Raw genomic sequence first — 27,504 nt, 5'->3', positions numbered from 1 at the left:
TAAATCATTTCCAAACTGTAACTTCCTTCCACCTCCATAGAAAACTATTGAACTACTGGGTACAATTAAGCACCTCCTCAAAAAGAGAGCAGAAGGCCACCAAACCCTCTTTACATTAGAGTACCGTGTCAGCATGTAACAGCCAAGTGACTTTTTACAGAAGTTATATTAATTGCATTTAACCTTACATTAACTGGGAAAGGGAGAAAAGGAGGAAGAAACCTTTTTATAGGCCACAGATGCAGCAAGTTCAGAAGTACAGTTAAGGCCTCACCCTGATCAGAGAAATTAAAATGGTTTGGTGAAATTAAAACCACCCAAGATCATCTTTTAACTGTATTTCCTCTTTGTTCTCTTAATCTTTAAAGGCCCATAAGATAACAACCTACAGTACAGCTGATTGGCGTGCTGAACATAGATCATTCTGAATTGGCATGTTGGAACAGCGGAAGTAGTACAGTGCAGAAAGGACGGACTTCCCATCGATGCTGAGCAGAGGGAGCAAAGTTTACTGCCAGTATATGCTACATCCTTAAATGAAGAAGAAAGGAGTCTAGCAGGAGAAGTAAAATATACTGTATCAAACTGTTAATTTCTATTCTGAAAGGCAAAAGCCCCTTACTGGTAAAATATATAATAAGGAGTAAAGTATACTAGACCTATCATGCTTTCTACCATGCATCTCATCACATAAACTTGGCCATATTGAGATCCCCAATTTAAGAACACTCCATTAACACCCCTTGCACATTACCTTCCAGCTTGGTAATGTAAAACTGCATTTGGAGACATAAAAATCAATCTTCGGGCAAGGAACCTTATATTAAATAAAATTTGATGAAAAAAAATCTTAAAACATAATAGCACAAGACCAGTTTTCTTTTATTCTGTTGATTCTTCATACTAATAAAAGTCAAAATCAAGAGGGTTTTAAGAATTTTTATTGACAGTTTTACAAAATAATCCTTAATAGATAATATCTTGAGCAGCACTCAAGACACCTCTTCGTCTGCTTCTTGGTTTTGTTCGATATGCAAAGATAAAAATTGCATTAAGTTCTTTGCATGTTCACTGTAATGCAAGAACCTGTTGCTTATCCTCCAGAATTTCTTCCTCATCATCCATTTGGCTTTCATCCCAGCCCCTTGAAAAAAAACATAGCACAGTGATTTTCAGCAGCTCAAATTCCTCAAGCTACTCCGCTTTAAGCCTTAGTGACATATGTTCACATACATAGCACTAAAAGGCATGAAAACAGCTTTTGCCATATATTTTGCAAGTATACATACAGCTACTCTATTCACTTTTCCCCCAGTTTTTGTCACATACATTGTCAACTCTTAAACAAGCAGGAAGTAAACAACATTGTCACTATTGCGACATTAATGGAGAAATCCCTAATCCTAGAACAGGTAAGCTAGGAAAGTAGGTCTCATATGTACTATCTGCACTACTTAAAAATATTGTTTAGTTTTCTACTGACCTGCAATTTCAATATTATGAACACTGTAAAAAAAGCCAACCAACCAGAAATCTCTGAATTAGCTGTATTCACATAGCACCTAGCTAACCTCACAGTGTCTCACTGATCCTTACTAATTATGAGAACATATTTAGAAACCAAAGGCATACAGAATTTTGTGGAACTTCCTTGATTCCAGTCATCTCCTTAGTCTCCAAGGCAATAGGACAGTTAAACATTGAGTTAAATGTTATCGGCTCACCTGCTCACAACTCCTCTTTTTCAAGGTACCTTTCAACCAAAAGAACTTTGATGTTTTAAGAGATGTGCTTTATAGATCTCAGTGACGTATATTAACAAAAGCTAATGCATTAAAAAGAAACATAAGCCCAAAATTTATGGCTTGGAGTCTCAGCAACAAAATATATCACTTAATCTGAGCTGCCTGAGACTACTGGCTTGGAACACCTAGGTACACAGTAAGTCACGCTAACATTTGCAATCAGCATTGTAAAGTGCAGTCACAAAGTCAAGACAGTTTGTATTTCAGTTTTGGCAAGATGTTTGGCACATCAAGCATTTTACAATACCACAAAAACAATCTCAGCACGTTTAATTTACCTAAGAGTATCAAATATGCTGTGGTCTTTTACCTCCAGGTTTTTATGGAAATCTGTAGTATTTCTACATATCTTCTCTGAGTGTCTGTGGAAGGAGGTTACATCTTCAGAAGTTAAGCTGTAATGTTTTTCAGGACCTGAAAAATTTTAGGTCATTTCAGGAACAAATCTAGACAACAAAAAAATAAAGCAGTATCTACAATATCATTTTTAAAGAATTTCACAATATCAACAAAAACTTGCCATGAAAGTCTCAAAACAACTCTAGCTGATGAGGGATGTTATGACAAGCCCTCAGATAAGTTATGACTTTTTATTTCACGGTTCCTGTATCATTATAAGCAATGGAGAGGATTTGCTTTAAGATGTTTATGCCAGTGCAATATGAAACCTTATATATAGGGCCCACTAATACTTCTGCAACCTCAAGATAGAGTAGCAAATGTAGCACTCGGGTAGCTGACTAACGATAGTATGTATTTAAATGAAGTAACAGCATACATCCCACATTCATTAATACAAAAAGATCATACCCTAGGGTCACAGTCTATGCTGCTTAAAGGCACACATGCAAGTATGTTACTGTTTTCCCAGCTAGCCAGAAGTTCACAGCAGAGACATTTAAGTGAAACAAAGCGCAACAAAGCCTGTGAAGGGTCTGGAGAACAAATCTTATGAGAAGTGGCTGTGGGAACTGGGGGCATTTAGCCTGGAGAAAAGGAGGCTCGGGGGGACTTTATTGCTCTCTACAGCTGCCTGGAAGGAGGCTCTAGGCAGGTGGGCGTCGGTGTCTTCTCCTAAATAACTAGCAACAGGACAAGAGAAAACAGGCTCAAGCTACACCAGGGGAGGTTTAGATTGGATATTAGGAAACATTTCTTCACTGAAAGCGTGGTCAAGTATTGGAACAGGCTGCACAGAGAAGTGGTGGAATCATTGTCCCTGGAGGTGTTGATGCGGTGCTTAGGGACATGGTTTAGTGGTGGGCTTGGCAGTGTTGGGTTAGTGGTTGGACTTGATGATCTCAAAGGTCTTTTCCAACTTAAATGATTCTATGAAAAGCATGCCAAGGAAGCGGAATGAAAAAGGGAGAGAAAGAATGGGGCAGCTGAACAATAATCTCTCTCCCTATTCTTCTCTGAGCATATTTATCATGGATTTCATTCCTCAAGCACTGACAAGAGAAACTCTTCCGAAAACACATGGGTTCTGAAGAGTGCATATATATTAAGAGACAGCTGTCCTGAAATGTGGTATTTGGAAGCCTCAGAAAGGCTGTATAAGAGCTGTTTGAAAAAATACAGCAAAACCTAAAGGTATAAACATTTTAAAAGATAGAATGCTCTAGGATCATAGCCAGGACCTGCCAATACAAAAGCACCATAGCAACTCATAAGGGACGGACCGTGGTACAGCCTAAGGGATGCAGTCTATCAAGGCTGCTTATGGCACAAAGTGTCTTAGGCACTTGACCTGTCTCCTTGTTGAGATGGAACAGAAGCATCCCAATCATTTTTCTTTTCTTGTATTCAAAGAACAAAACCAGAATTCACTCAATTCTGTTCAACCATAACCAACTGACCTTGCCTGCCTGCCACCTCCCCCACGCTCAAAAAACAAGGAGATGGCTTAGAAAGACAGAGGAAAGGAGGCTGAGTCAACCCCAGAATGAGAGGTACTCTGCCTTATTAGTGGCAGTTCTCATCAGGACAGATTTATAAAATTTCCCATCCGTCTTTCCCCCTTCTTGCTACCCTTGCAGCAAATCACATCTAGCTTTTAACAATATCTGGGGTGTTCATTAGTAAATATACAAGGAAAGGATACCTATTTAAAAGAAACACATGATCTGAAATAGTAACCTAGCACATCCTGCAGATTTCTGCAACAAAGTGGAAGAGGTAAAAACAACCTAGAAGTTCCATGAAACAGTTCGCTTTTACTAAATTACAGGTAGGTTAAAGTCCAATTGAATGGAAATAAATCACTGTTCAAACACATAACTCTTGCATTTTCAAGTAGTTTAGTACATTCTTGCACCAAAATCAGTTAGATCTGAGAAGGTAAATGGAATAGCTACTTGTTTTCATTATGCTACTTGCAAACATGAAGCAGGGGGGAAGCAGTATTGCCCCTACCTGTGTAAGTTAGTAATTCTTTTTCCAGAGTAAGTAGGGCTTCTTGGTCAGCAACATATTCCCAAAGACACTCATCTTGTTTAGTCACATCAGCGCACTTTCGTTTTGGCGTCGCAGTATTAAGTGTCAACATATGCGTAGGTGAACTCTTTGGTCTTGGTTGAGTGTTTGTTGTACAATTTCCAGTCAGTTTAGAATGTAGCATATTTGTTGACCAAGGTCTTCTAGAATCATTCCCTGAAGTAACAGAAAAGGTCACAACTTCTAGTAATTCAAGATTTCACACAAAAAAAGAGTATTTGATTTCGGCTCATTGATGACACTAATTAAATTATGAATTGATCTGAACAGATTATTAATTTTGCTTAAGATTTTAGATTATTAAATGTTAATAAAGTAGTTATAATTGTATTTGAAAGTGTCACCTCATACTTCAGGGGCATCTTTCAGAAAAAGAAGATAATTTAAATATTACATGTAATGACAAAGATTTTGGGGGATGAGAGAGACTAAAAATGTGTGCAGAAAGCTTAAAACTTTGGTTCTCTCTTTATTTAATTTAAGGTAACAGGAAAAAAATATAGACACTTTCAAATATTTTCTGGGATCCAAAACTGACAGCTTCAATTCCTGCACATAGCATTTTTAAAATTAAAATGCCAAATTGGTTGCTTAAAATGAGAGAAATAATCTAAGCTACATTACTTGAATGGAGACAGTTGAAACAGAGAAAAGTAACTAAAAAGCACAGATGTAGCTGTGCATTACTTGTTTCCTTCTTTCTTATAGTTCATGTAATAAGACTTATTTCAGAGGCATGAAGAAATCTTTCATTAGATCAAAGCCATACCGTACTGGATGCCGCAAAACACACAGCAATACATAATCTTGTTCTAGACAGTTTACTATCTAAATATTCAAGCTAAGAGGGGAGTAATGGGGTAGAAACTAAGCACAATAAAAAGCATTATTAGTGAACAGCTGGAAGAGATAATTTTCAACTCAAAGGCCATTCTTATGGAAACAATGCCATTATACCCAAAATACCAATACATAGATGAAGATATAAAAAACACCTAAACTCAAGATAATCATCCCAGACAGCGCCTCTACGTTTTACACAAGAAAAATTAAACTATAGTAGGACCTCAAAGTTTCACTATCCTTACCTGGGTATGGCCTCCACGGTACCATCAAAGGAGAAATTCTATTTTGAGCCTCCATAGGTTTATTCAACTGACTTTCTAAGACACCTTGAACTATAGTCTCATCAGCATACTCACTTAAGCTCCTTTCAGTAATCCACCTTCCATTTCCTGAAATTTAAAAGTATTAGAGGAAATTATTTGCAGGTTTTGTGTTAATATGCGTTTACTGTTACTATAATTTGCTGCATTTAATGTGTGTGATGTAAAGAAGTCTTGCAACAAGCTTTCTACACAATGAAAAAAAAAATCATATATAACACACTAACAAGCTTAAATTCAAGTTGTATACTTGATTAAATTAATATTCATGTTCACCAATCAGATGTTGTTTCATATACACCATTAAAAGCAATAGGAACCTACTGGAATCACGCTTTCAGGGGCCACAGAGAAGCATATAAATTTATGGCACTATATTTATGTGATTTACTTCACGGTAGCATGTTTATCCTTTCAGAGCACCAGTTGTGTGTGTTGGCATGACTGTTACCCCAAAGTGACTTCTAGAACTAAGCTAGACCAAAGTTACATGAAGAGAAGGATATCTTACAGCAACAGCGATAAATATGTCTATTGATTGAGGAATTTATTTGTACACCATTACCTGAAAATGTTATACGACTGTCCACGGAGCTAGAGTTAGCACACAGTGAAGAACGTGCTTCAGAAATTACTTGTTTAGGGTTTGTACCCACAGCAAAGAAACCTTCAAGTCCTCGATACCGTGTAGAAACGGATTTCTGTCTTTTGGCTACATCCTGTAACTTGAATAAAACACAAAGATATTATAAACAGGAAAAGAAACAGGCAACTTCATAAGTTGCCCTTGCAAGTTATAATTATAAAATGCCCACTTAATAAAATATGGAATGATTCTGATAGCCTGGTGGAATACATATTCATAAGGATGCTGGTATAAACTTCAATTGCTAATGTTGTGGCAGTTTGAGTCTATTCTACTGTGGACATGAAAAGCAGTTTTTCTTTGTTTTCACTTGTCTTTGTGTACACCAGCTAAAGTACTGTTTAACAATGCCTCGAAATCAAATGTCCCAACCTCCTCTATGATTTTTTTTGCTTTCAATTTTATCTTCAGCAAAAGAACATTTGAATAATTTAGGTTAGATTGACTGACAATCAGTCAAGAGGTGAAGTGACCTTGATAATAAAGTGGGAAGAGCTGCCTTCTCCCCAACACACCTTTTTTGTGTATCTGAGACTAGTTTGTTCTTTCTTTTGCTTTTTTTGAACATTAGCAGAAGACTGACAATACAAAGTGGAAAGCACAGAGGCCTTCAACCCCTACATATGAAATATGGTAGGCAGTGCTAAATCTCTGATTAAAACTATATTCTTGATTGTTTTGGGGTGCAGTTTCTGGAGGAGAATGGGGAAAAAGGGTGGAGTATTTAATGGTAAACATTATCTCAGCTGATTCAGGAACACTGTATGTTGCCTCATGCTAAACAGGTAAAGTAGATTAAGCAACATAATTTATCTATTTAGCAATCAAAGATATAATATTTTACCGCTGAAGATGACGTAGTTACAGGCAAAACCAAACTCTGACTATTGTAGACACTACCCAGTTCTTGTGAATCTTTATTGGTTTGCTGCAGTTGTGCCTCAGGCAGATATTTATTGCTCATTAGTTCAGCAGGGTTAGAGATCTCAGGTAGTTCACAGGAGCCAAGTGATCTTCTCATAGTCTTTAGTTCAATGCTCTCCTTTTGCAACGTGTTTCTTTCAAGATGACTGCAGGCAACCATTTTTTCTACAAAACAAAATCGTGAAAAGAGGAATTTTTTTTTTTTAAATGGAAATAAATATGAATTACAACCTGCAAGCCTATTATATTTTCTTCATGAACTTCATATATGAAACCTCCATTTCAGTTACCCTTAAGCCATAAAATTAAAAATTAGAAGAGTTGACTTCCATTAGCTTCCTGTCTGATACCCAGAAATGTCAACATACATAGACTAGACTTACCAGGTAGCAGTACCAGTTTCTTATCTAACACATATCCTGTACATCATTGTCCTATGAAAACATTAAATTTTGATAATAATCTTAACACGTTTCCAACTACTACTTCATGCTAATGTAGGGGTTTTTTACATTTACAATGCTATAATTTAACCAGAGCCAGTGTAAGAACAGTAATACCAGCAATTTCATAAAATTTCCTTAAAAGCAGTATAATGGTTTGAAATATACTATCAGGCTGTGAATGACTCTGCAAGCTGTTTTTCTTTGTTTATACAAGACATAGCCATTTAATTTTTTTATCCTGTGCCCAAAGAAGTACACAAATCACATCATATTAGTCAGTTCTTGTTTGCTTTTTCACATTTGAAGACTTAAATAAGCAGTTTCTTGAAGTAAGCACAATAAGAACAAGTGCTACAGTCTGAAGTGCTGGAGCAATTGTTCAGTACTTGCAAGAAAAAAATTAATTACCCTTATGTTCTAAATATTTCTTAATATTAAAAAGTAACAATATATTCTGCACAGCTTTAGGACGCAGAGTAAGATCTTTAGGACTCCTTAAGCCACAAAATAAAGCTGCTAAACTTTCATGGTGATTTTACTGACATGCAACCAGCACTGGAATACTCATTCAGAAATTATGATCTTTCATGTAGAACAGGTAATCATTTATACAGTTTCTCAACCTATCCACATAAAAGCATTTTTCCACATAAAAAGGACATATGCCGTACATTAAATCTAATATACTACAGAAAAACTGATTGTAAGACCGCTCCATCTGCTTATAACGGGTTTGTGTTCAGTATAAATCTCATTGAGGCAGTCTCTTCCTCAAATTGGACTCACAGCTGTGAGATTACTGTCACAAAGTATGGCTATCATTTCAAAATAGTTTGCACAGTCCATCGAATTGTTGTCAAGAGACCTGCATAGCTCAGGGAATGGTATATAATTTAATGACTTTTCATCATTTTTTTTCAATTATCATAGTTGACCACTCCATCCTGTATGAGAATGATAAAACTGCATACGCTGAAGCATATTGTACAAGTAACTTTCAAAATTTACCTTGAGAAATTTCTTCAGAAGAAACAGGGTTTCTGTCAAGAGGAAAAGGTAAAAACATTGAGCGTCAGTGGAAGTTAAACAACAAGATTACTTTCTCATTACGCCTACAGTTTCTTTTGGCAAAAGTGTTGGTACTGTGTTGTTCTGATCTGCAACTGCTGAACCACTTTGAAAGAGAGGAAGGAGGAAAGACCAGAAGATTACTACATAACAAAACAGATCACATCTAAACATAAATAAATTTTGGGAGATCAGAAGAATTGCACATGTATCATTAATTATTAGGACTCTTAGTTTTGCCTGGTATTACAAGATTAGTCAAGCAAGAGTATCTTAAAAGTACACAACACGGACCAATTACAGACTTGCCTGTATGCTAGTCCCTGCTCCCACTGGGATAAGAACGTACAAAAGAGAAATTCTATTTGTAATTCACGACATACATATATAAAGAAATGTATCTTACATGGTTCAATATTGGAGCAATCATGCAAACAAAATAAATTTCAAAGTGATGGCTCTCTAGTTACAGGAAATAAATATACCTTGGTGGCTCACTGACAAAGTCAAAGACACAAACTTACTATTCACTAACTTTAAAGTCATGTTGTATGCCTGTTAACTGCCAAACTGTTCTTAGAATGTCTTACAACCTAGTCATCAAATCACTAGGTCATTCAAATTAAAACTTTCAAGGACAAAAAACAGCAAACACAGACAGGATTCTTGGAAGAAAAGCAAAGGAAGGGAAAGCAGTTAAAGCAGGGTTGTGATACTGGCACAACCTACGTCTTGCACCACAGACAAGATTTGTATCTTACCATGCCTTAAAGCAATTTACAATTTACAGTCAAGGATTCTCCCCTTTCATATGAAGTCTGACTGTCTGCAAATAAAAGCAACTGTTTCTTAGGAATGTAACTAAATCACAGGATAGGATTATTCCCTTCTCTCTCCCAAGTAATCTCTACTTTTCTGATACCTTCCACACTGCTTGAGTGGTTCAGTTTTTCCTTGCTTATTCATTCCCATAGCCCCAGCTTCCATTACCAAAAAGTCAGATGATTCTTCCAAGTCCTTGCCATAAGACTAATTACAAAAACAAAACAAAAACATATTCAACAATAGATTGAAATTATATTTAAAAAAAACCAACCAACATTGACTCAAGTGATTAAAGACCCGTAGATTTCATTTTTGTATAATTTCTGTATAGTAAGGGTCCCTTAACACAACAGGTAAAAATTGCAGGAAACTTTTGGAAAGATAAATTTTCCACATTTGTATGGAAAAAATAGACAATGTGCCAATGCTTTTTTTTTATTAGAAATTATTTAATTGTTGATATGTTAAACATTTGAAGTGGAAACATTTAAACAAATCACTGCAGATCACTTTGAAGATTTATGAAGCCCTTTATTAAATACTTACATCATCAAGGAATTCAATTTTCAAAGAGGACTCTGAACTTTCAGAAATGGCGTTGGGTACTTCCTCTCTAAAAACAGATGTCCAGTATCTCCTGACCTCTTCAGCTATGACATATAATTCATTAGATGCATTTCACTTTTTCCTGTTCAAGATACACTTATAAAAATGCAAACTTTTAATTTATTACAAAGTACCATAAATTTGTTATTTCCTTAAGCAGAAATTGCTGAAGTGTGTAACTGTTCAGTAAACACAGCAAAAAAAATCCCAACAACCCAAGTATTTAATAGATTCAATAAACAGAAATCTATTACACCTGTTAAGTCATCAACACCATCATCATCTCCTCCTCCTCCTGCAACAGCAGCCTGATGTACACTCAGTGTTTGCACAGGCCTTAAATCTTTAATGCAACTACCAGAAATTCGATCAACAGGAGTTCTAAAAAAGGAGAAGAAATCAATTTTAAATAGTCATCATCTTTTAATATATATCACACCACAGTCATTAAAAAAAAAAAAAAGCCACACTACTTTGTGCAGCAGTATTAACTGCTGCTGAAAAGCAGCAACTCCTTAATTTCACTGAGATGACCTCACACCTCAGGGACTAACAAAACAACTCTGTAGTGTTTATAAAAGTATCCTGAAGATTGTACTTCCTTTTCTCTATAAAAGCCCTGTAGCAAACGCCCCAAAATCAAGCAACTAACTAAATTACCAGTCTTCAAATTCTACAATAAATTAATAGTAAAAGAGAATCCCTCCAAATACTCCCTGTTCAGTTATTTGAAATATTAAGTCATCAAGTCTGGTTATAATGGTTGTTTTATGAAAATAAAGCACCCTGTACACAGTCACCTTAACTTCTGATAACATACCTAATATTTTAAGTTTCAATGGAATTTTTGTTAATGCTATTAAGTATTTCTTTCATTAGTAACAACAACTTCAACAATACCTTCTGTATTTCTTAAGCAAGAGTTTCTCCATGTAGCTCAGGCCATCCTTCTTGAATTCAATTTGAATAGGTTCCTTCATAACAGTAAGATTGGCCTGTACCTCACAAATTCCCACAGATTCTATTGGAATTATTTAAAAAAAATTAAAAAAAAATGTATGCAGCTATTCAGGTTTATAAACTTGCTGTTTAGCATTTTGAATGAACGTCACACTAGTGGTCTATGCCTGGTTAAGTCTTTGCATAATTCCAAATTTACATGGCCAGTGGTATTATATTTACACAACACAGTCAGTAGTGGGGATAGCCACTAAAAACTCACATATTACAGCCTCCTACATAAAGGAAAATTACCACATCGGAGGCAGGGGGAGCGGGCAGGGGAGAGCAATCCATGACTCCAGAGATAAAAATCCCACCATATCAGAGGAAAGAAGGAAAAAATAATAAAAATTTAAAAGTCAGCATAATATTTTTAATACAAAAATACACAACGACTGAACATCATTCATGGACTAATACTTCAACTGATTGCATCTTTTCACTGGGACAAAGAAGTGAGAGCCTGTGGAAGGCAAGCAGAAAGTGCACTTTGCTACAACATAGGAAATCCTGAGCCATGCACATTCCTTGACTCTGTTGAAAGCTGCAACTTCATGCTTGAGGATTCCAGTTCATATTAAAGTCTCATGTGAGAAACAATGCCATAAAAAGGTACAGGGACACAAGCTAAACAATCTGGGCAATGCCACAGTTCTTCATAAGAATTGGGATAAATACTAATCAGCACATTATTAAAAAAAAACTTCAGAGGTTGTTAATTTATAAAGGAACACAGAGAGAAAACGTACAAAGAAACATTTGCTATTCTAACAGAACATCTACCTTCACAATCAAAAATCTGCTAACTCACCAAAATGTTTTCTAATGTTTTTAAAATGCCATTAAAACAGAACAAGTCGTACCTGATAGGACCTCACTGGCACACAGTTGTTCTCCTTCCCTCCACTGAAGCAAAGCTTCCTGAAAAGACTTTGCAGATTCCTCCTCATTAAACGTTCCATTTAGTAATAATCCTTTGTCCTGAATTTCAAGGTCTGTACAGTTTGATTCTGAGGACAGTTCCTAAACCAGTTCCACAACATAATTAATACAGCACATATGATAATAATCCTCTCCCCAGCTACAGACAACAGCAACAACATTTTCAGTATCAGCTATGGAAATGCAGCTCCCTATTTTCTAGGCTTAGTCTTGCTAGCTACCCTGTTAATTGAGATCACTCAGTTTTTATGTGGTCTTGCTCACTGCTGAATTACAATGCTCTATCAAAAATCAAATAAGGTACACAAAAATGTTTGTATAAGCATACAAAAAAACCCATTTAACTTAAATGCTTGTAGTAGGTAGAAAGCAGTAGCCATGGACAGTCCACATCCTATGTGATCGGATGGCTATTATATCAGACATGAACAGGGGTCAGTGGGCTGTGCAAGTCTGATAGCCTGATCCCTTCCTTGGCACACTCAGAAAAACTTAAGGCCACTTTACCTAAGATGTCCTAAACAATAAAAAGAATACTTTTTCCTGCACTGTACAGTACCTCAGCACTACCTACTGACACCAGCAGAGATGAAAGCTTGTCTAATATGACCTGATGCTTTCTATCTATTTTCTTCTGCTCATGATTAATTTTCAATTCATTCAGATTTACTTCCTTGATGAAGTCATCAACAACTTCCAATTTTCCAGCATGTACACTGGCTTCTGTCTGTTATTGAAACATTATGAAACCATTAATTTATTATAAACCTACTCAAACTTTCCATCAAACAGCATATTTAAAGCAGGTAGGTAACCACATATTGAAGAGTAATGGTGACATAAACACATAATCATTTCAATAATCAACAGTGTGCAAATGTGTGAGAAAAAATTCAACAATCTGAATATTCCATTAGGTACCACACAGGACAGCCCAAGTGAGGCATTTCATGCAGCACGTATCATTTAAATTTATGAGCTATGTACTTTATTAATGAAGTTCTGCTTACTGAAGCTCTTCAGTAGACAGAAGCACATCTGTAGAGGTCGTCAACAACAGGAAAATGTTCATTTAGGGGACTAATTGAAATACCAATTCACACAAAAAAAATAGCCCAGCAAAGTCCAAATTACAATGAACTAGAAGAATTTGACTGAAAATAGCTACAGAAGGAGGGTAAGTTTCACTCACACTGGGACTTTACTGCTTTGCAAACTTTATTAGAACAGAGAAAATTGCTGCAGAAATGTAATATGAAGATTTTGATTACCAACTCTTGATTGATTCTCAAGCAAAAATAATAAATGTTTTATAGTCATCCTTCCCCTATGCCCCCCTCCCTATGCACAGAAGGAAAGATCCTTTGTCTATAAAATCCTCAAGTAAGACACATTCTTACCATGAAAGTACAAGAGCAGAAAAGGTACAGGCAGAAAGTGTAATCAAAGTCAAACATGTCAAGCAGCCATTGCAAAAGTAGAACGTACTCACATCTCCTCCTTTCCACCTACTCTACACTCTAATCAACACAGAGACTTTGCAGTTGCTGGTTGCACATTAAGTGGTACTTGTGACTTGCCAGTACACAGGGCAACTGCCCGCTGCAAACAGTGGTTACTGTTTCCCTTTGGCAGCCTTCCGCCAATTCTTACATTGCAATGCAGGATGCGTAAGGTTCAAAGTTTACCACATGAACATGCGTGCTTTGCCTTTTTCCTCAATCTTAATAGGCCACAGTCATCCACAATTGACAGCAATTCTGCTTTCCCCCGCAACATCACCAGCATGCTGCTAACACACGTGGAGATCACAGAAGCATACACTTAAAGAGGGGAATTTCTCTCTGTAACTGCCCTTCTCCTTGGCTCATTCTGTTTCCTACAGCACATACATTCAAAAGTACATAGCTAAAGATTGGGTTTTCTTTTGCACCACATGAAAAAATAATCTTAAGCTTACAGCAGAAGTCACATTCCTTTGAAGGAGGTAATTTAATTGATGCAGCTTGATACATCTGCTCTCTTTCAGCATGCATACTTGCGTTATGTATAGCTCTTTTTGGTACTCTGGCACACGGTACATAGTAGCAGACCAATATTTGAAAGGCTCACCCTGCTGTGTTATTTGTATAAACATGAACATCCTCATTGAGATTTTGCTCAGTCACGTCAAAATACTTAAGCAAGAACTGCAAAACTGATTTTAGAGAATACTTGCAAAGCTTATTTGTTCCAGCCTCGTATTAACCCTCCCAGCATCTGAATTCAGACACAATTTTTTCCCTACTTCAGTGTCTAACCAACCTAAACTGGTTAGGCATCAAAAACATCTACTCACAAAGCAGCAGGCAGGAAGGGGGTAGGAAAGAGTGCAAGGCAAAAGCAACATGACCCATCAAGAAAGCTGGAAAGCACTTCTCTGGATTCTCACAACTAGTGTGATTGCCTGGAAATTTTCTGGTGCATATTTTCTCTAAAAACAGCCTTTCCTCCTCACTCAGACAGCTAAAACTATTTTGAGAATTACATAACCTCACTTGGTCTGTAATATCCTTCTCCCTTTGAAAATGTGGAATTACAGCTACTGTTTTCTATTCCAAATGCAAAAGACATCTTTTGCACCCCTCTACTCCCTGCACCCTTTCGTTAGCTCCCTTTATTAATAGAGGCAGTTTCTAATTAGTTTCAGGGCAGGACTGGAGTAAAGAGGGAAGATGAAAAGGCAGGAAGGGGGAAGGACAGAGAGAATCATGACAACTAAGGTGGAATTCTCCTGACACAGACGGAGTGATCACAGCACTCCATGATTCTCTGTTTAAATCCTTGTACTCTTCCACTGAAATGCTGTATAATCTTTAATCCCCACAAATAAACTTGCAACATCTCAACCTAGTTTGTTTACCACCAAAAATGAGATAAGTGGCTTATCGCTTTAAAAAAAAAAAAAAAAAAAAAGATAACACATTACAGATGTCAAGACTTATCATGGTTATCTTACTACTGCCATCACCCAGTTTTCAGTTCTGCGTTTAAAAGATCTGCTACACTCTTAAAAAAATATATATCCTACACAGTCTGCATTTAGATGCATGTGGTGAAAAATTTTTATATCCGTGCAAAACAGCTCATGCAAAAACTTTTATACCCACTGCAGAACTCAGGATAGCACATCATCACAAAAAGATTATTTATTGCTGGCTTTTTGTTACTCACAGGATGGCATTTCCTTCTGTAACTGCCTTAAATTCTCACCTGAAGTTTTTCCATCAGATGTTGTAATCTTTCTACTAACATACTGTAAGCAAGGATCATTTTGGCAAGGATGTATTTATCAGACCAACAGCTTTAACAATTTACTGCATTAATAAAAGGACTGTATTTCTGGGAAGAAAGAATGAGATCATCAAATAAATTTTAGCAGGATAACAGAACGGCATACCCACTGACATCCTCAAAAAGTAAAACCTGCCTTCATGAAATCATGAAAATTTTGGTAAAACCAAAATAGTTAAATCAACTTACACTCAGTCAAGACCCTATCTACATTTTCTATGTTTATGTTAGCTTGCATTCTCACCATAAAGTAACTTTGATTCTTTGTAATCGTAACACTGAAATAAGAATCCAAACATTTTTTCATAAACTATTCCTGACATGGCGTCTCTTTGATTCATTAAATACAGCTACAAAACAGTCATCATTAACACAGGAATGAAAGAAAATGAAAACAAGCATAATAATACAAATTCAAAAAGGTATTAAATAAGTAAATAGTACCGTTCATCAAAATCAAATTTAGAACAACAGTAAGAGAACGAAAACAGTGGGTTTGTCCAAAAGATAAAATAAAAAATAATGTACGATTTGGTCCGTAAAGGAGTTGTTACAACCCATTTATGAAATGCAATCAAATATTATGCATAAGAAATTTAAGTTTGTTACAATTAAGTGTTATACAATAATTCTAGGAGGAAACTTTACTACTGTAATTATAAAAGTATATTTTTTTTATTGTTCCATAAGACATACGCAACAAAGCCGTATGTTAGAAGCTGAGTATTACTGTGCTGAATATTAAAATTACACACAACTTAAGTCTCCACTGTACTGTATAACATTTTACTTTCATCACACTTCACTCCTTTGGGACTGGAATCCAAGTATGAAAGAATCAGGAATGCCAGAAGTGGCATCTGACACAATTATAAGTAGGAATTCAGAGTTTCAAGGTTCTTTATAACTGTATTTAAAATACATGCAACAGATGTTAAATATACTCACACGGGTATATAATAGTCTTTGACTAATGAACAAAGACCTTTGACCATTTTTAGTACTTACAACCTATTTTTTTTCTAAACTGCCTGACATCCAACAATTTGGAAAAGTTTCAAATAGACCAGTAAGAGTATCTCAAAGAGCCTGTGTAAAAACCTCCTGAGCCAGCAATTCGCCACCTATTTCCAATCACATAACACTACCGTTGGTTCAATGGAACTCAGTTTTCCCGAGGCATGCATAACTATAAAATCCATCAAGGTGCAAGGAAAGACAGCGTGATTATTCCCTGCCCCCCTTAAGTATTGCAACAAACCAGCTACGCTATTTGCTTCTACCAAAATTCTTTTAACTGAACAACTTTCCACTGAATAAGAAAGTCACACGGGAGAGCCTGAAAGCAATCCCTTTGAAACATGAGCAGTGCCAAAACAACTCGTCCTTATCCAGCGGTTGCCCTAATCTTACAAGCGCTGTTGGTGAGCCGGGTCCAGTGGTGAAGCACTCGGGAGCACAGCCGCACCGAAAGCGCGGGGGGGCTGGGGGGGCATTAAGGCAAAAGCCAGCCGTAGTCCGATGCAGCACCGCAGCAGCGATGCCTGGCGCGCAGCCCCGCGCAGAAGCCGGGCAGCAGAGGGAGCGCAGCAGTGAGACAAACGCGCCGAGAGGCGGCAGCAGCCGGCGGGGGCGCAGCGCGGCCTGCGGGGGAGTCCGGGCACTGCAGCAGCGGCGCCCCCCCGGCCGGGTCAGCCGGCCCGCCCCTCCCTGACAGGTAGCCCCCCGGGGGGGGGGAGGGGAGCTGCCCCGGGGGGCGCTGCTCAGCCGGCTGCACAGAGTTCTTAACGTCTTCGTCACTGCGGCTTCGGCAGAACAAGCGACCGGCTCATCCAAAAGCCGGGATTGACGGTACAGGTGGGATTCGCACGTTAAAAACTCGCAGGGGGAAAGAAAAATAAAATAACATGAAATACAAATCAAACGGCACAGTTTGCACTGCTGGGGATGTTCGCCTTTGCTGCACACGGGGCATTAATTTGTAACTTAGTGTTAATGAAATTGAAATTGAGGGGGGCAGGGCAAGAAAAAAACCCAACACAATAAACTGACAAAACAAACATCACGGTGGCTTTGATGTTGGATAATTCTAACAGAAATTTAAAATCCACAGGTATTTTTTTCTTAAGGAAAACCATTCAAAAGACACACACAAATAAAATACACGTTCCTTTTATTTTGAGTGTTAGCAGCTCCAACTGATTTAATTTGCCATAAAAGCAACACAAATACACTGTGGCGTGCATTACAAAGCAGCGAGAGTGTTCAGGAATTTTCCCAGAGAGGTGCTACTTTTGGAAAAATAAAAATGCTATTTCTTATTCAACAATGGAACTACTCTATTTGCACAAGTTACTTCAAAAATCTAATAGTACGAGGCTACGTCACATTTTGGAGGCCAGGTTTCCAGTTTATACTTGGTAAAAGGCAAAAATCTACTTACTAAATATATAAAATCACTTATAAAATCACCTCCTATTTGATAATACTAATTTCCACTTTAACATAGCCTGCAAGTGACAGAGAAGTCAGAACTAAAAATGTGTCCTGGTGCTTATCAAGGTATTTAAAATTACAAAATATTCATGGGCCACTCAATTTTGCCCTATTTGCCTGTAACCATACATCTTCTTTCAATCCTACGGTAGTGTTCTTTAGTTAAGTAAGAGATCAGTCTCCTTCAGTCACATTCACGTGCTGGGCAGATTAATAAAAATACAGCTTAAAGAAACTCCCTGTTAAAGAACAGTTCTGATAACTGTTAAACAGCAGTTCTGATAACAGAATCGTTTAATCTGTTTCTTTGCCATTCAGGGACATCAGCATATAAAACCTCCCATCACCTTGTGCACCCTAAGTAGTTATCACACAGAGAAATCCTAGAAATAAAGTGGGTATCACCAAAATATTTCGGGAAACAGACAAGAAAAAACATGACTATGATTTCAAAACCAGAAAGATAAGATATGCAAATAAAGTAGGATCAAATTGATCTCAAATATTTAAGTAACTTTTTCCTCTAAGGTGCTGCACATCTAGTAGTTGCTACAGCACCTCAAGCTGACCATCTAAGAGAAGTCTTATTTTTCCCAGCAGAACAAACTGCAAAAATCTTCAATTCACCAGAAAAGCTAAAGCTAAAAGTTCAAATGAGCTCCTTGACTTCATAATTTCAAAGTATCAATACTGCCATCAAAATGATTCCTTTCTATGGAAGGTGCGGAGTCAGGTAGGACGACGACTTCCGCAGACTACCATAATACAGCTGCACGGTACAGAAAAGTTAACATCTGGAAAGGTAACATCATATTTAGACCTGCACCTATGTTTTCAGCATGCTTCCGTATATAGGTCTCTTCCATAAAGGAGCCTGGATGTGAGTTCCAGGTCACCTTGTCTGTGCAGAACACACATAGCTTATGACCTGGGCACACCCCAGGTAACTCATTTTACAACTTATTGCTCCATATAACATATAAAGCTCCTATACATACACATTATGTTCTGTTATAATTTTTAAGCCATTTACTTACCAGCTGCATGCCCTTAATTTCACATAGTTCACATGCTATCCCCTTCACTGCAGGTTTTTCAGGAGCTACAGCGTTTACCACTTCATGCTTAAAAGGTTCTTTCACTGGCTCGGGGGGGGGGGGGGGGGGGGGGGGAGGGGAGGAAAAAAAAAAACAAAATTAACCCCATACAAACAACAACCAAAAAACCCCAACCACAGTACTCCAGTCTCTGATTTCTTTATTGCTTAATTATAGCAGCTTCCAGCAACCAGAACCTCTGCCAGAAGTTTGTGAGTTTTCATTTAGTTAACAAAGTTGTCTACCTGGAATCTGTTCCTTGAGTATTTGAAACTTCATTTTTCCCGAAGAAGCCTATATGGAAGAATATTTACATATATAAGGTGCTAATGAAAATGAATGAAATTAACTTTTACAGAATTCAAATAATAAAATTTCTAGGAAAACATCTAAGCATGTATTTAAAAAGAAAACTCTATGTGTTGCTCATGACAGCCATGAAATCTATGACCAGTTTCCCTCCCCATTCATGAAATGACATCATCCTTGTTTGCCCAGCCAGGTACGTGGTGTTTGCCACAAGCACAGACCTGCAGGACTTCCATAACCACCGTGACTTAAGCTCAAATGTCAAGCAGTGAAGTCTACTGCACATATGTTTACCTATAGTTTGTTACAGAGGGGAGGTGTTAGCTTGTTTTCCTTCTTCTCCTCATTACATGATCTACCACCCCAGTAACTAATAATTGTCAACATTTTTGCTCCTCAGTTTTTCCCCTGCAGATGGAGTCCACGCTGCATCCTCACTTCTGCCCCACTCCTATACAACTGCAGGCATTTTAATTTCACCCTTTTGAAAATTCTGCTCCATGCATCTTCTCCTTAGCCATCACAGCTGAAATCTGAAGTCTTTGAAGTAGTAACAGCTCTGACTTAACTTGTCTCAGAAAAGGGGAAAAAGAAAGAGGTGGGTGAAAAAAAAACTTTTCATTCTGATCCTCTCTTCCACTCACAGGCAAGTAGGCAATTTTATTGAAATTGAGTGTGTTGGCTGAGAAGACCTTCACACCCAACTGCTGCTGCTTCAAAAGACTTCAAATAGCAACTGCGATGGCTTGGTCTGAAGTTCTCAGTCTGTTTTTCTCTTCAGACTTATATAAGCTTTGTTTCAGCCAGTTTCAAATGGTCTCTCTTAATTAACAGCTCTCATTTCAGCATAGCATATATAGCATGGCTTACACACACAAAAAAAAAAAAAATCATAAAAGAAAGCCCTCTTTTTATGTCCCACCTGGTCCAATTTGCATGCCCCTCCAAACACATCAGTGTCTGCTAATGGAAAGAGGAAGTATCTCTTAGGCTGAATTAGTTTGGATTTGGGGATCCCCTACAGACTTTTCATACTAATTCATGGAACAAGTAAACAACATAAGCTCCGTTATCGCAATTGGTATTTTAACAGCACTTGTGAATGTTATTTGATGATGCATACACCTAATGCTTGCTTCCATGATGTATAAAGCCTCAAGGACAAGAGCCTAAGCTATTAAAATGATGAATTTATTTTACCACAGAATGAAGTATTAAGACTAGGTTATTACAGTTGCAAGTGATAACACTCCCTACAAGGTCCAGTCTTCAGCTACTTACAAATTTGACTGACTTCTACCATTCCCATACGTCTGCCTTATCCTTAATATTTCTTGAGAGTTTGAGCAAAATTGCCCTAGGCATTTTCAAAAGAAAATAAGGGGAAAATACCCCGCTGTGTACAGATTAAAATGAAAACAAATTTTTCAATGATTTAGCAGGAAAGTTCTACATCCCTCCATTTAGGTCTGAGCAAGGACATCATAGAACAAAAGTCAATTGACAAACTTAATCCACATTTTAAAACACGCAGAAGCACTGGGACCAGTGCTGTTCAACCTATTTGTCAGCAACATGGACAGTGGGATCAAGCATACCCTCAGCAGTTTGCTGCCGACACCAAGCTGTGTGGTGTGGTCAGCGCACTGGAGGGAAGGGATGCCCTGCAGAGGGGCATTGACAGGCTGGAGAGGTGGGCCTGCACAAACCTCATAAATTAGACACTTGCAATATTAAATCTGTAGACAAAATGATAATTTGCTATCTATTACAATGAAAAAGCAACAGATCACCAAACAGATCCTGATGTTCCTCCAGCTCAATGGAACCATAAGTGTGGCATGGAAAAATAAACAATCAGAAATTTTACTCAGAAGGTGCTTAACCCTTTATTTTTACAGTATTTACAATTCCCATGTTACATAGTATAAATCTAATTCTAAATCTCGGTTTGTTTTAAATAGCTTTACCTGAAAATACACTGATAGTATACACTGATAAGGTAGAAATATACCTTATTATTTTTTTCTTTGCTTTGTGACAGAACTCGGGCTTGGATGGTCATTGGTCCTGCCTGTCCGGATTTCCAGTGATAAGCACTTGATTTCCTATGAACCAAGAGCAAGAAAGAACTTACAAATTATGTCTTCTGTAAGCAAGAGAAGCACAAAGGCTTTCCTTCAGGTTTTCCAACGATAACAGAGTATCACAGTAACAAAATACTTGTCTATATAATCATAGGTTCCCCAAAACACAAACGCCTTCCACTGAAACCTGCTTCACATCTACTTTAGTAGTAGTAAATACATCAAAAGTATAAGAAAGTACTTTTCAGACCCTCAAATTGGCCTAAGTTTTTAAATGCAAGAAAATCCCATCAATTCTCTAATGTTGGTTTTAGAAGAATAAAAAGTAATAGTACACTTTAGATAAGTCTTCATTGTCCCAATTTACTTTAAGGTATTCATCCAACACAGCTAAAATACAGCACCTTTTAATAAGCCAGGGACACACATTTCAATGAGCATCAGTCTAGATATTGACTACTATTATGAACATGGAAGACAGTGGGGAGATTAAAGAGTGATGTTCAGCTTTAGCATACTGCATAATGCACTACTTCATAATATTTAGCAAGTGTTCCAATGATTGATCTACTTTGTTTTACAGAAAACCAAACACAGAGTAAAACAAACTAAAGCCTACAAAACAAGCCGTAAGTAAAACATAGAGGAGGGAAGAGGGATGGTCTTCCCAACAGTGGTGCAAATGCCAGTGAATCCTGTCATTTGAACTCACCTTAACAACACTATCAGAGCTTACAGGTACAAGGCTGTGAGAACAATACAAGAACAAGAGCCAGGCACTATCTGGAAAACAGTGCCTCAACAGCTCCAGGAAAAGTCTACTAAGCTGCAAACAGCAGGCCCTTAGCATTACCAAGAGTAAGACACCAAAGTACCCAAAGCCCTTGTATCTCCAGTGTATCAGGCAGAAATGAAATGGAAGCAGATGTTGCAGAGATTTGCTAACATTCAGAGTGAGCCAATAACAGCTGAGAGATTTAGACTTCCACCCTAGCACTTGCTTCATTAAATTATGCCTACTTCCCAAGCCATGTTTTCCATCATACAGAAAATATCTTTCTGAGAAGCTACACAGATGCATGCAAAACAGGGTCAAAGCAGAATTAAGAACAGCATCCCCTTTAGAAACATCAGTAATAAGACTGAAATAGTGCAGGAGAAACTACTTTCTGTCTCCTGCTTTAAAACTAATATGAGAAATCCAGTTGGAATGGGAAAAGAGGAAATAAATGAGGAAAAGGGATCTCTGATGCTGAAGGAATATCTCTGCAAGGAAGGATTTATTAGTTTACTTAAAAAACAATAAACAAAAAAAAATTTAAATGCCACATGGGCGTTTAAAAATAAGAAAGTCTTAGAGTAGCAAGTTTATAATTGGGAAGAATGATTCAAGAAAGGAGACTGAACACTCTTGTGAATTCCAGACTTTGCAAGAGACGCTACCTGGGGTGAGGGGACGTGTGGACAGAGCATCTCATTGCATTCCTTTTTTTCAAACAGAAATTTAACCTACCTTCTCTCTTCTTTTTCTCTGCTCATCTTTAACTGTAGTTGCCGTAGTTTCTTCTCCATCTCTTCATTTTCTGTTTCTAACTGCACTTTCTCCAACTGCAATTCTCTGACAGTTCTGGAGGAGTTAAAGTAGTAAAATACTCATTAGAAATTACATGAAAGACAGCAGGGAATCTGAAGAAGTTTAAAGTGGCAAGAAAAAAAAAAGCTACAAAAATTGTCATTAAAGGCACATCACCCTTGTACCTCTCAGTAAGACTGAAAAAAATTCTGGAAAATTTAGGGCAGGTCAGGTCCAAACTCCTTGGCCCCAAGACTACCTCATTACAGAGGGGTATGCTGACAGTGATAAGGCTACTCCAATGTAAGCTTTAGACTAACCAATATAAAACTGATCCAATTGTGTCTGTATTCACAAAGGTTTGTTGCTTAATTATATTAAAATAAATTATCCCAGTGAATTCTTTAGCATTGCTTGTTTACAAAGTATATATGTTAAACATATAGACAGTTATAAGACCTATAACTTAGAAAGTAGATTAAAGCTTAAGAAAAGAAAGGCTTAAGAATAAAAGCACAGGGAAAAAACTAGGGAAAAAAAAAAACACATCATGATTCTTCTTGCTCTTACACAAATAAGCTCTTCTACTTAATGTTGCATTAAAACTTATTTAAAAAGATGAAAAAACCATCTCTATCACAATCAGATAAAATGCACTTACTTTGCTTTTAATCTCACTGAGGTTCCAGTTTTTGAGCCTGGAAGTACTACAAAATCATTGATGTCCATGATACACAGTATAACTTCTCCTAAAAAAGAGAATTTAAATGATCTACAGTTAGCAACCTGTTGAAATGGGAATTCAATTGAAATTAAAACAGTAAAAACTTGTTACAAATCCAAAAATATTAGTGTATAGAAGGAGAGAAATGGAGCACAGAACTTGTTATAAAGTGCCAATAAAATCCTAGAGCAATTCTAAATTAAATTTAACTGAAAGAAAAACTTTTTATTACATTTATGATACCAGGGAAAAAAATTTACTTGTCTTTCATTTGGGCAATTCCCTAAAGTTCAATGGAAGCAGTTTAATATTAAATAAAACACAGCTTTCTTGAATCAGACCTATAAAAAGCACAGAGAAGGAGAAAATTGTATCAATGGCTATGAAGTCAAACCATCTCAAATGATTTGGAAAGATAAATGCCTTTTGTCATATACAGATTGATACAAAAGAATACAGGAATTTGCAGAGCAGTTATTCCCCACTCTCAAAACTTCAAGACATTGGTATCTTAAAGACAAATTTTCCCCTATGTTGTGAAATACTCTTCCAACAAGCAAACCGATACAGCACAGAGTCCAAACTGAAATTTAACATCCATATCCTGCCCACACTAGAATGTCTACAGTGTAACTTGCACAGACTAAGCAGGCTGCTGGAAGAAACACGCCAACACTCAATTTCAACCACAGTGCCAAAACTGAACATTTACTTGTGTTGCTGGAATGCATATGGAAAATGAAAAAAGAAAAGATTACACTCCAGAGACTTACAGTTGACAGGACGTTTGGAAACTGTTCTTCCACTGTTGGCTATCAGATTCCAGCTGAAAGCAGGAGTTAACTAAAACGACGTCGAGAAGCTTAGTATTTTAAATACATCAAACGTATAACTGAGCTCAAGAGCAAAAGCTCAGCTGCCTGTTTGCACATAACCCTGAAAATTACCATTAATACAGCTAAAATGTGTCCAAATATCTCCATCCATAAGGCAAAACACCTGTCAACGGCACATTAGAAACAGTTAAAACATCTGGTGCCCCAGAATCTAAAAGCAATGCCATTTCAGTGCTGACAGAAACGTCAGATGTGTGTACAAAACACGCTTCTTACTGTGCCGGAAAAACCAAGCACTCCATTCTTAGCATTTTGAAACAATTATTCTTTTAGCACATTCCAAGATAAAACAAGATTCTATTAACTTCGAATAGAAGAAGGTTCTTCTATCGGTGAATGTGTGCTAGCAAGACTAGCACATCTAGACAGGCAGAGATAACAAACTGGTTTTGATGTAGCCCAAAGACTACTTAATAGTAAAACTGGAGGCAGATGACAGAAGCCAGCTTACTGAGCTCAAGGACGGAACGTAGTTAATTCATATAAATTATACAGGTTTTTAACATATTCCACAGAAAGCAAATATTTAAAGAGGTAACTTAAAAGTTGTGATAATATCAGAGTTAAAACCACCTACAAAGTTTCAGGAATGCAGTACTACTAAGGGCGGGGGGGCGGGGAGGGTGTTTGTGGAGTGTTGGGTTATAGGTAACGGGGAATATAGATAAGACAGTAGATAGATGGAAGGTGATCGAAAGCTCAACTGTTCTGAGCAAATATATCAATTAATGTAATAGCTATTTGAGCATAAACCTGTTTTTTACAAGAGCAGCCATTAAACACAAACATTAAGATTCAAAGTTAAACATGCCCCATTTGGGGAAATACCGTACCCTTAGCTTGGATGACATCCTTAAGAACCCATGAGATGGGCTGTCAGGACTGCCAGGGAAGTCCACCAAAGGCAAGGACTAATATGGCAAACCCGAACTCCGCAGAAACAAATTCTGTACTTGGAAGTGGACTTAAAATTTGAATACAGACAAGAGTTCCCTTTCTATGTGTGCTTTTTGTTTAATCAATCTCCTTTCTCTTTGTAATACACAAGACAGTTTTCCTGTGAGGCAAACAGTAAGTCAACTCATCAACATAAATAAATCAAGCATTAATTATCCACATCCTTTCTGCCTGCTCTTCTACACACACTACTACTCAAATTTCATCTTTCTAGCAGATTCCTCTGTGCCGCTAGTGGATATGCAGTGCAACTGAACAAGAAACAACAACAATGCACTCTTATTTCTGCTAAATGAAATTAAAGTCAACTTAATTTTAAAGCCTGCATACATAAAGGAACACAAATTCCATATACCCTATATGTCAGCTTAGCTCAAATTTCTTCCTAATCAATTTAAAGATAGCTTTATAACTTAAAGACAGCTGAAGATGTGCGCAGCTTATTTCAAACTATAGGAGTTTAACTAGAGCAGACTAAATTCCAACAGCTTTCTCACATCAATAAACCCATAAAATCCCAAGGGATACTACCATATATGTAATAGCTCACATCCAATTATCATAACCATGAACATGGATTTCATGCTAGACTGAGTCCTAGCCACTTACCAGTAACTCAAACCAAACAATTTCCTTTGAAGAATTCTTAGTGTAACGAAGGATTTGTCTATCATTGCTCTCCACCCATTTGCTGTTAATTGTGTCAACTAAGACTCTGAGACTTCTGCTGGTCCTTCCAAACATTTAATGTTTCACTAATTAGCAAAAAAAAAAAAAAAAAAAAAAACACACCCAACCAAAAAAACCCACACCAAAAAACACCAATTGCCTTGTAAATCTGCACTTAACAGCTAGTTTAAATCCCGCATCTGGGTATGGTCATGTAATCTCAGTCTCTTGAGAGAAACTCACATTCTCCAGGCCCCAATACCTGTGACATCAGCCATTTCACAATTCACTTTCTATTTTTAAACAAATTATCCATTTCTATGTTTAATACCATACAACATATATAAAGTAATATCATGAAAACCAGATTAAAACATCTAAATCATGCTTTCCCTAAGATATTTACCCATACTTGGCAATTTTGTCACACATTGGAAAGATGTATCGTCCCAATGACACTGACCAGCCAACACCTATTTCTGCCAGTTGTGCATCTTCAGTCTAACCAAAAATTATGGTTTCAACTACATTCTGAGAAACTTCACACAAAAGATCGTAGCAGAATGGTCTCTGTCTTTCCATGCAGCATAGTTTAAAAAAAACAAACCAACCAAATAAACAAAAAACCTCAACCAACCAAAAAACCCAGTCACGTTGTCAAGTAAGTTTCAAGTAAGTTGCAGGAGAAACTCGCCTTACCATCCACATCGTATAGCTACAGTAACTGTCCTGCGAACTCCTGCAGAAGCATGGCCAGAAGTAAGCAGAGCAAGTACCGAAGCAGGTGGGGATACGGCCAGGTGAATCAACGGAGCAAAGCCAGTACTTGCCTTTAATGCTTCTATCAAACTCTAGGCTCTGCTAAGCAAGGCGCAAAGATTTCAGTCAGCGCAGACGACAGCTCTAGGAAAACACTGAGCAACGCACAAGGGCAGATGAGAAAAGATATTAGAAACCCCTTGCTGTCAAAGCAGCGGGCTTTGGTTTCTCTGTGTCGTGCCCGGTGGCTCTGTGTTTCAAGACATGAGCGGTGGGGATGAACGGAACTGCCGGGAACCGTAACCTGAGCCCAGAAAGCCGTAAGGGGCCGGGGGGGTAAAGAGGGAAGCGTACGGGACGAAAACACTTCACAGCTGCAAGGGCGAGGGCGCTCCCAGGCAGAGTGTGGTGGCACCTACACCTGCCCCCAAACGCTCCCTCAGCGCTTCGGCACCGGCCTCGTGGCAGGCGGCAGCACCCGGGGGCGGCCCCGCTCAGGCGGGGGCCTTCGCCCCTGAGCGGACACCCCGCCCCACCGGCGGGGCTCCCCGGGCCGCGGCCGCGCCACCCCCGCCCCAACGCAGGCCTAGGACATCCGCACCCGCGGTCCCGCCGGGCCCAGCGCCCCCCGGCCGCCGCCGCGGGCTCGCTCTCGGCCTCACCCCGCGGGGTCCCGGC

The 27,504-nt window shown here is 37.9% G+C and overlaps 1 protein-coding gene across 4 annotated transcripts; it reads right to left on the bottom strand.

The window, feature by feature from the left end:
* Nucleotides 1-903: 903 nt before the first annotated feature.
* Nucleotides 904-27,504, bottom strand: ZBBX (zinc finger B-box domain containing). Of its 4 annotated transcripts, XM_037407568.1 has the most exons (19): nucleotides 26,767-27,504; nucleotides 24,319-24,388; nucleotides 23,483-23,570; nucleotides 22,762-22,875; nucleotides 21,176-21,269; nucleotides 19,098-19,146; nucleotides 18,793-18,896; nucleotides 11,848-12,007; nucleotides 10,883-11,003; nucleotides 10,239-10,363; nucleotides 9,923-10,026; nucleotides 9,474-9,580; nucleotides 8,492-8,523; nucleotides 6,958-7,202; nucleotides 6,033-6,192; nucleotides 5,390-5,536; nucleotides 4,221-4,457; nucleotides 2,084-2,219; nucleotides 904-1,144 (listed from the first exon to the last, which is right to left on the bottom strand). In XM_037407568.1, exons 3-19 carry the CDS (start codon nucleotides 23,548-23,550, stop codon nucleotides 1,069-1,071), a joined length of 2,079 nt encoding a protein of 692 aa, XP_037263465.1. In that variant the 5' UTR covers nucleotides 23,551-23,570; nucleotides 24,319-24,388; nucleotides 26,767-27,504; the 3' UTR covers nucleotides 904-1,068. The 4 variants fall into 4 exon arrangements, with proteins under 4 accessions (XP_037263465.1, XP_037263464.1, XP_037263467.1 ...); XM_037407567.1 differs by lacking the exon at nucleotides 26,767-27,504 and having other exon boundaries at nucleotides 24,319-26,148; XM_037407570.1 differs by lacking the exon at nucleotides 26,767-27,504 and having other exon boundaries at nucleotides 2,116-2,219; nucleotides 24,319-26,148.

Source organism: Falco rusticolus, chromosome 13, assembly GCF_015220075.1.
Source record: "Falco rusticolus isolate bFalRus1 chromosome 13, bFalRus1.pri, whole genome shotgun sequence".
Taxonomy (NCBI): Eukaryota; Metazoa; Chordata; class Aves; order Falconiformes; family Falconidae; genus Falco; species Falco rusticolus.
The sequence above is the reverse complement of the archived record's forward strand: the minus strand, read 5'-3'. Positions and strand labels throughout refer to the sequence as shown.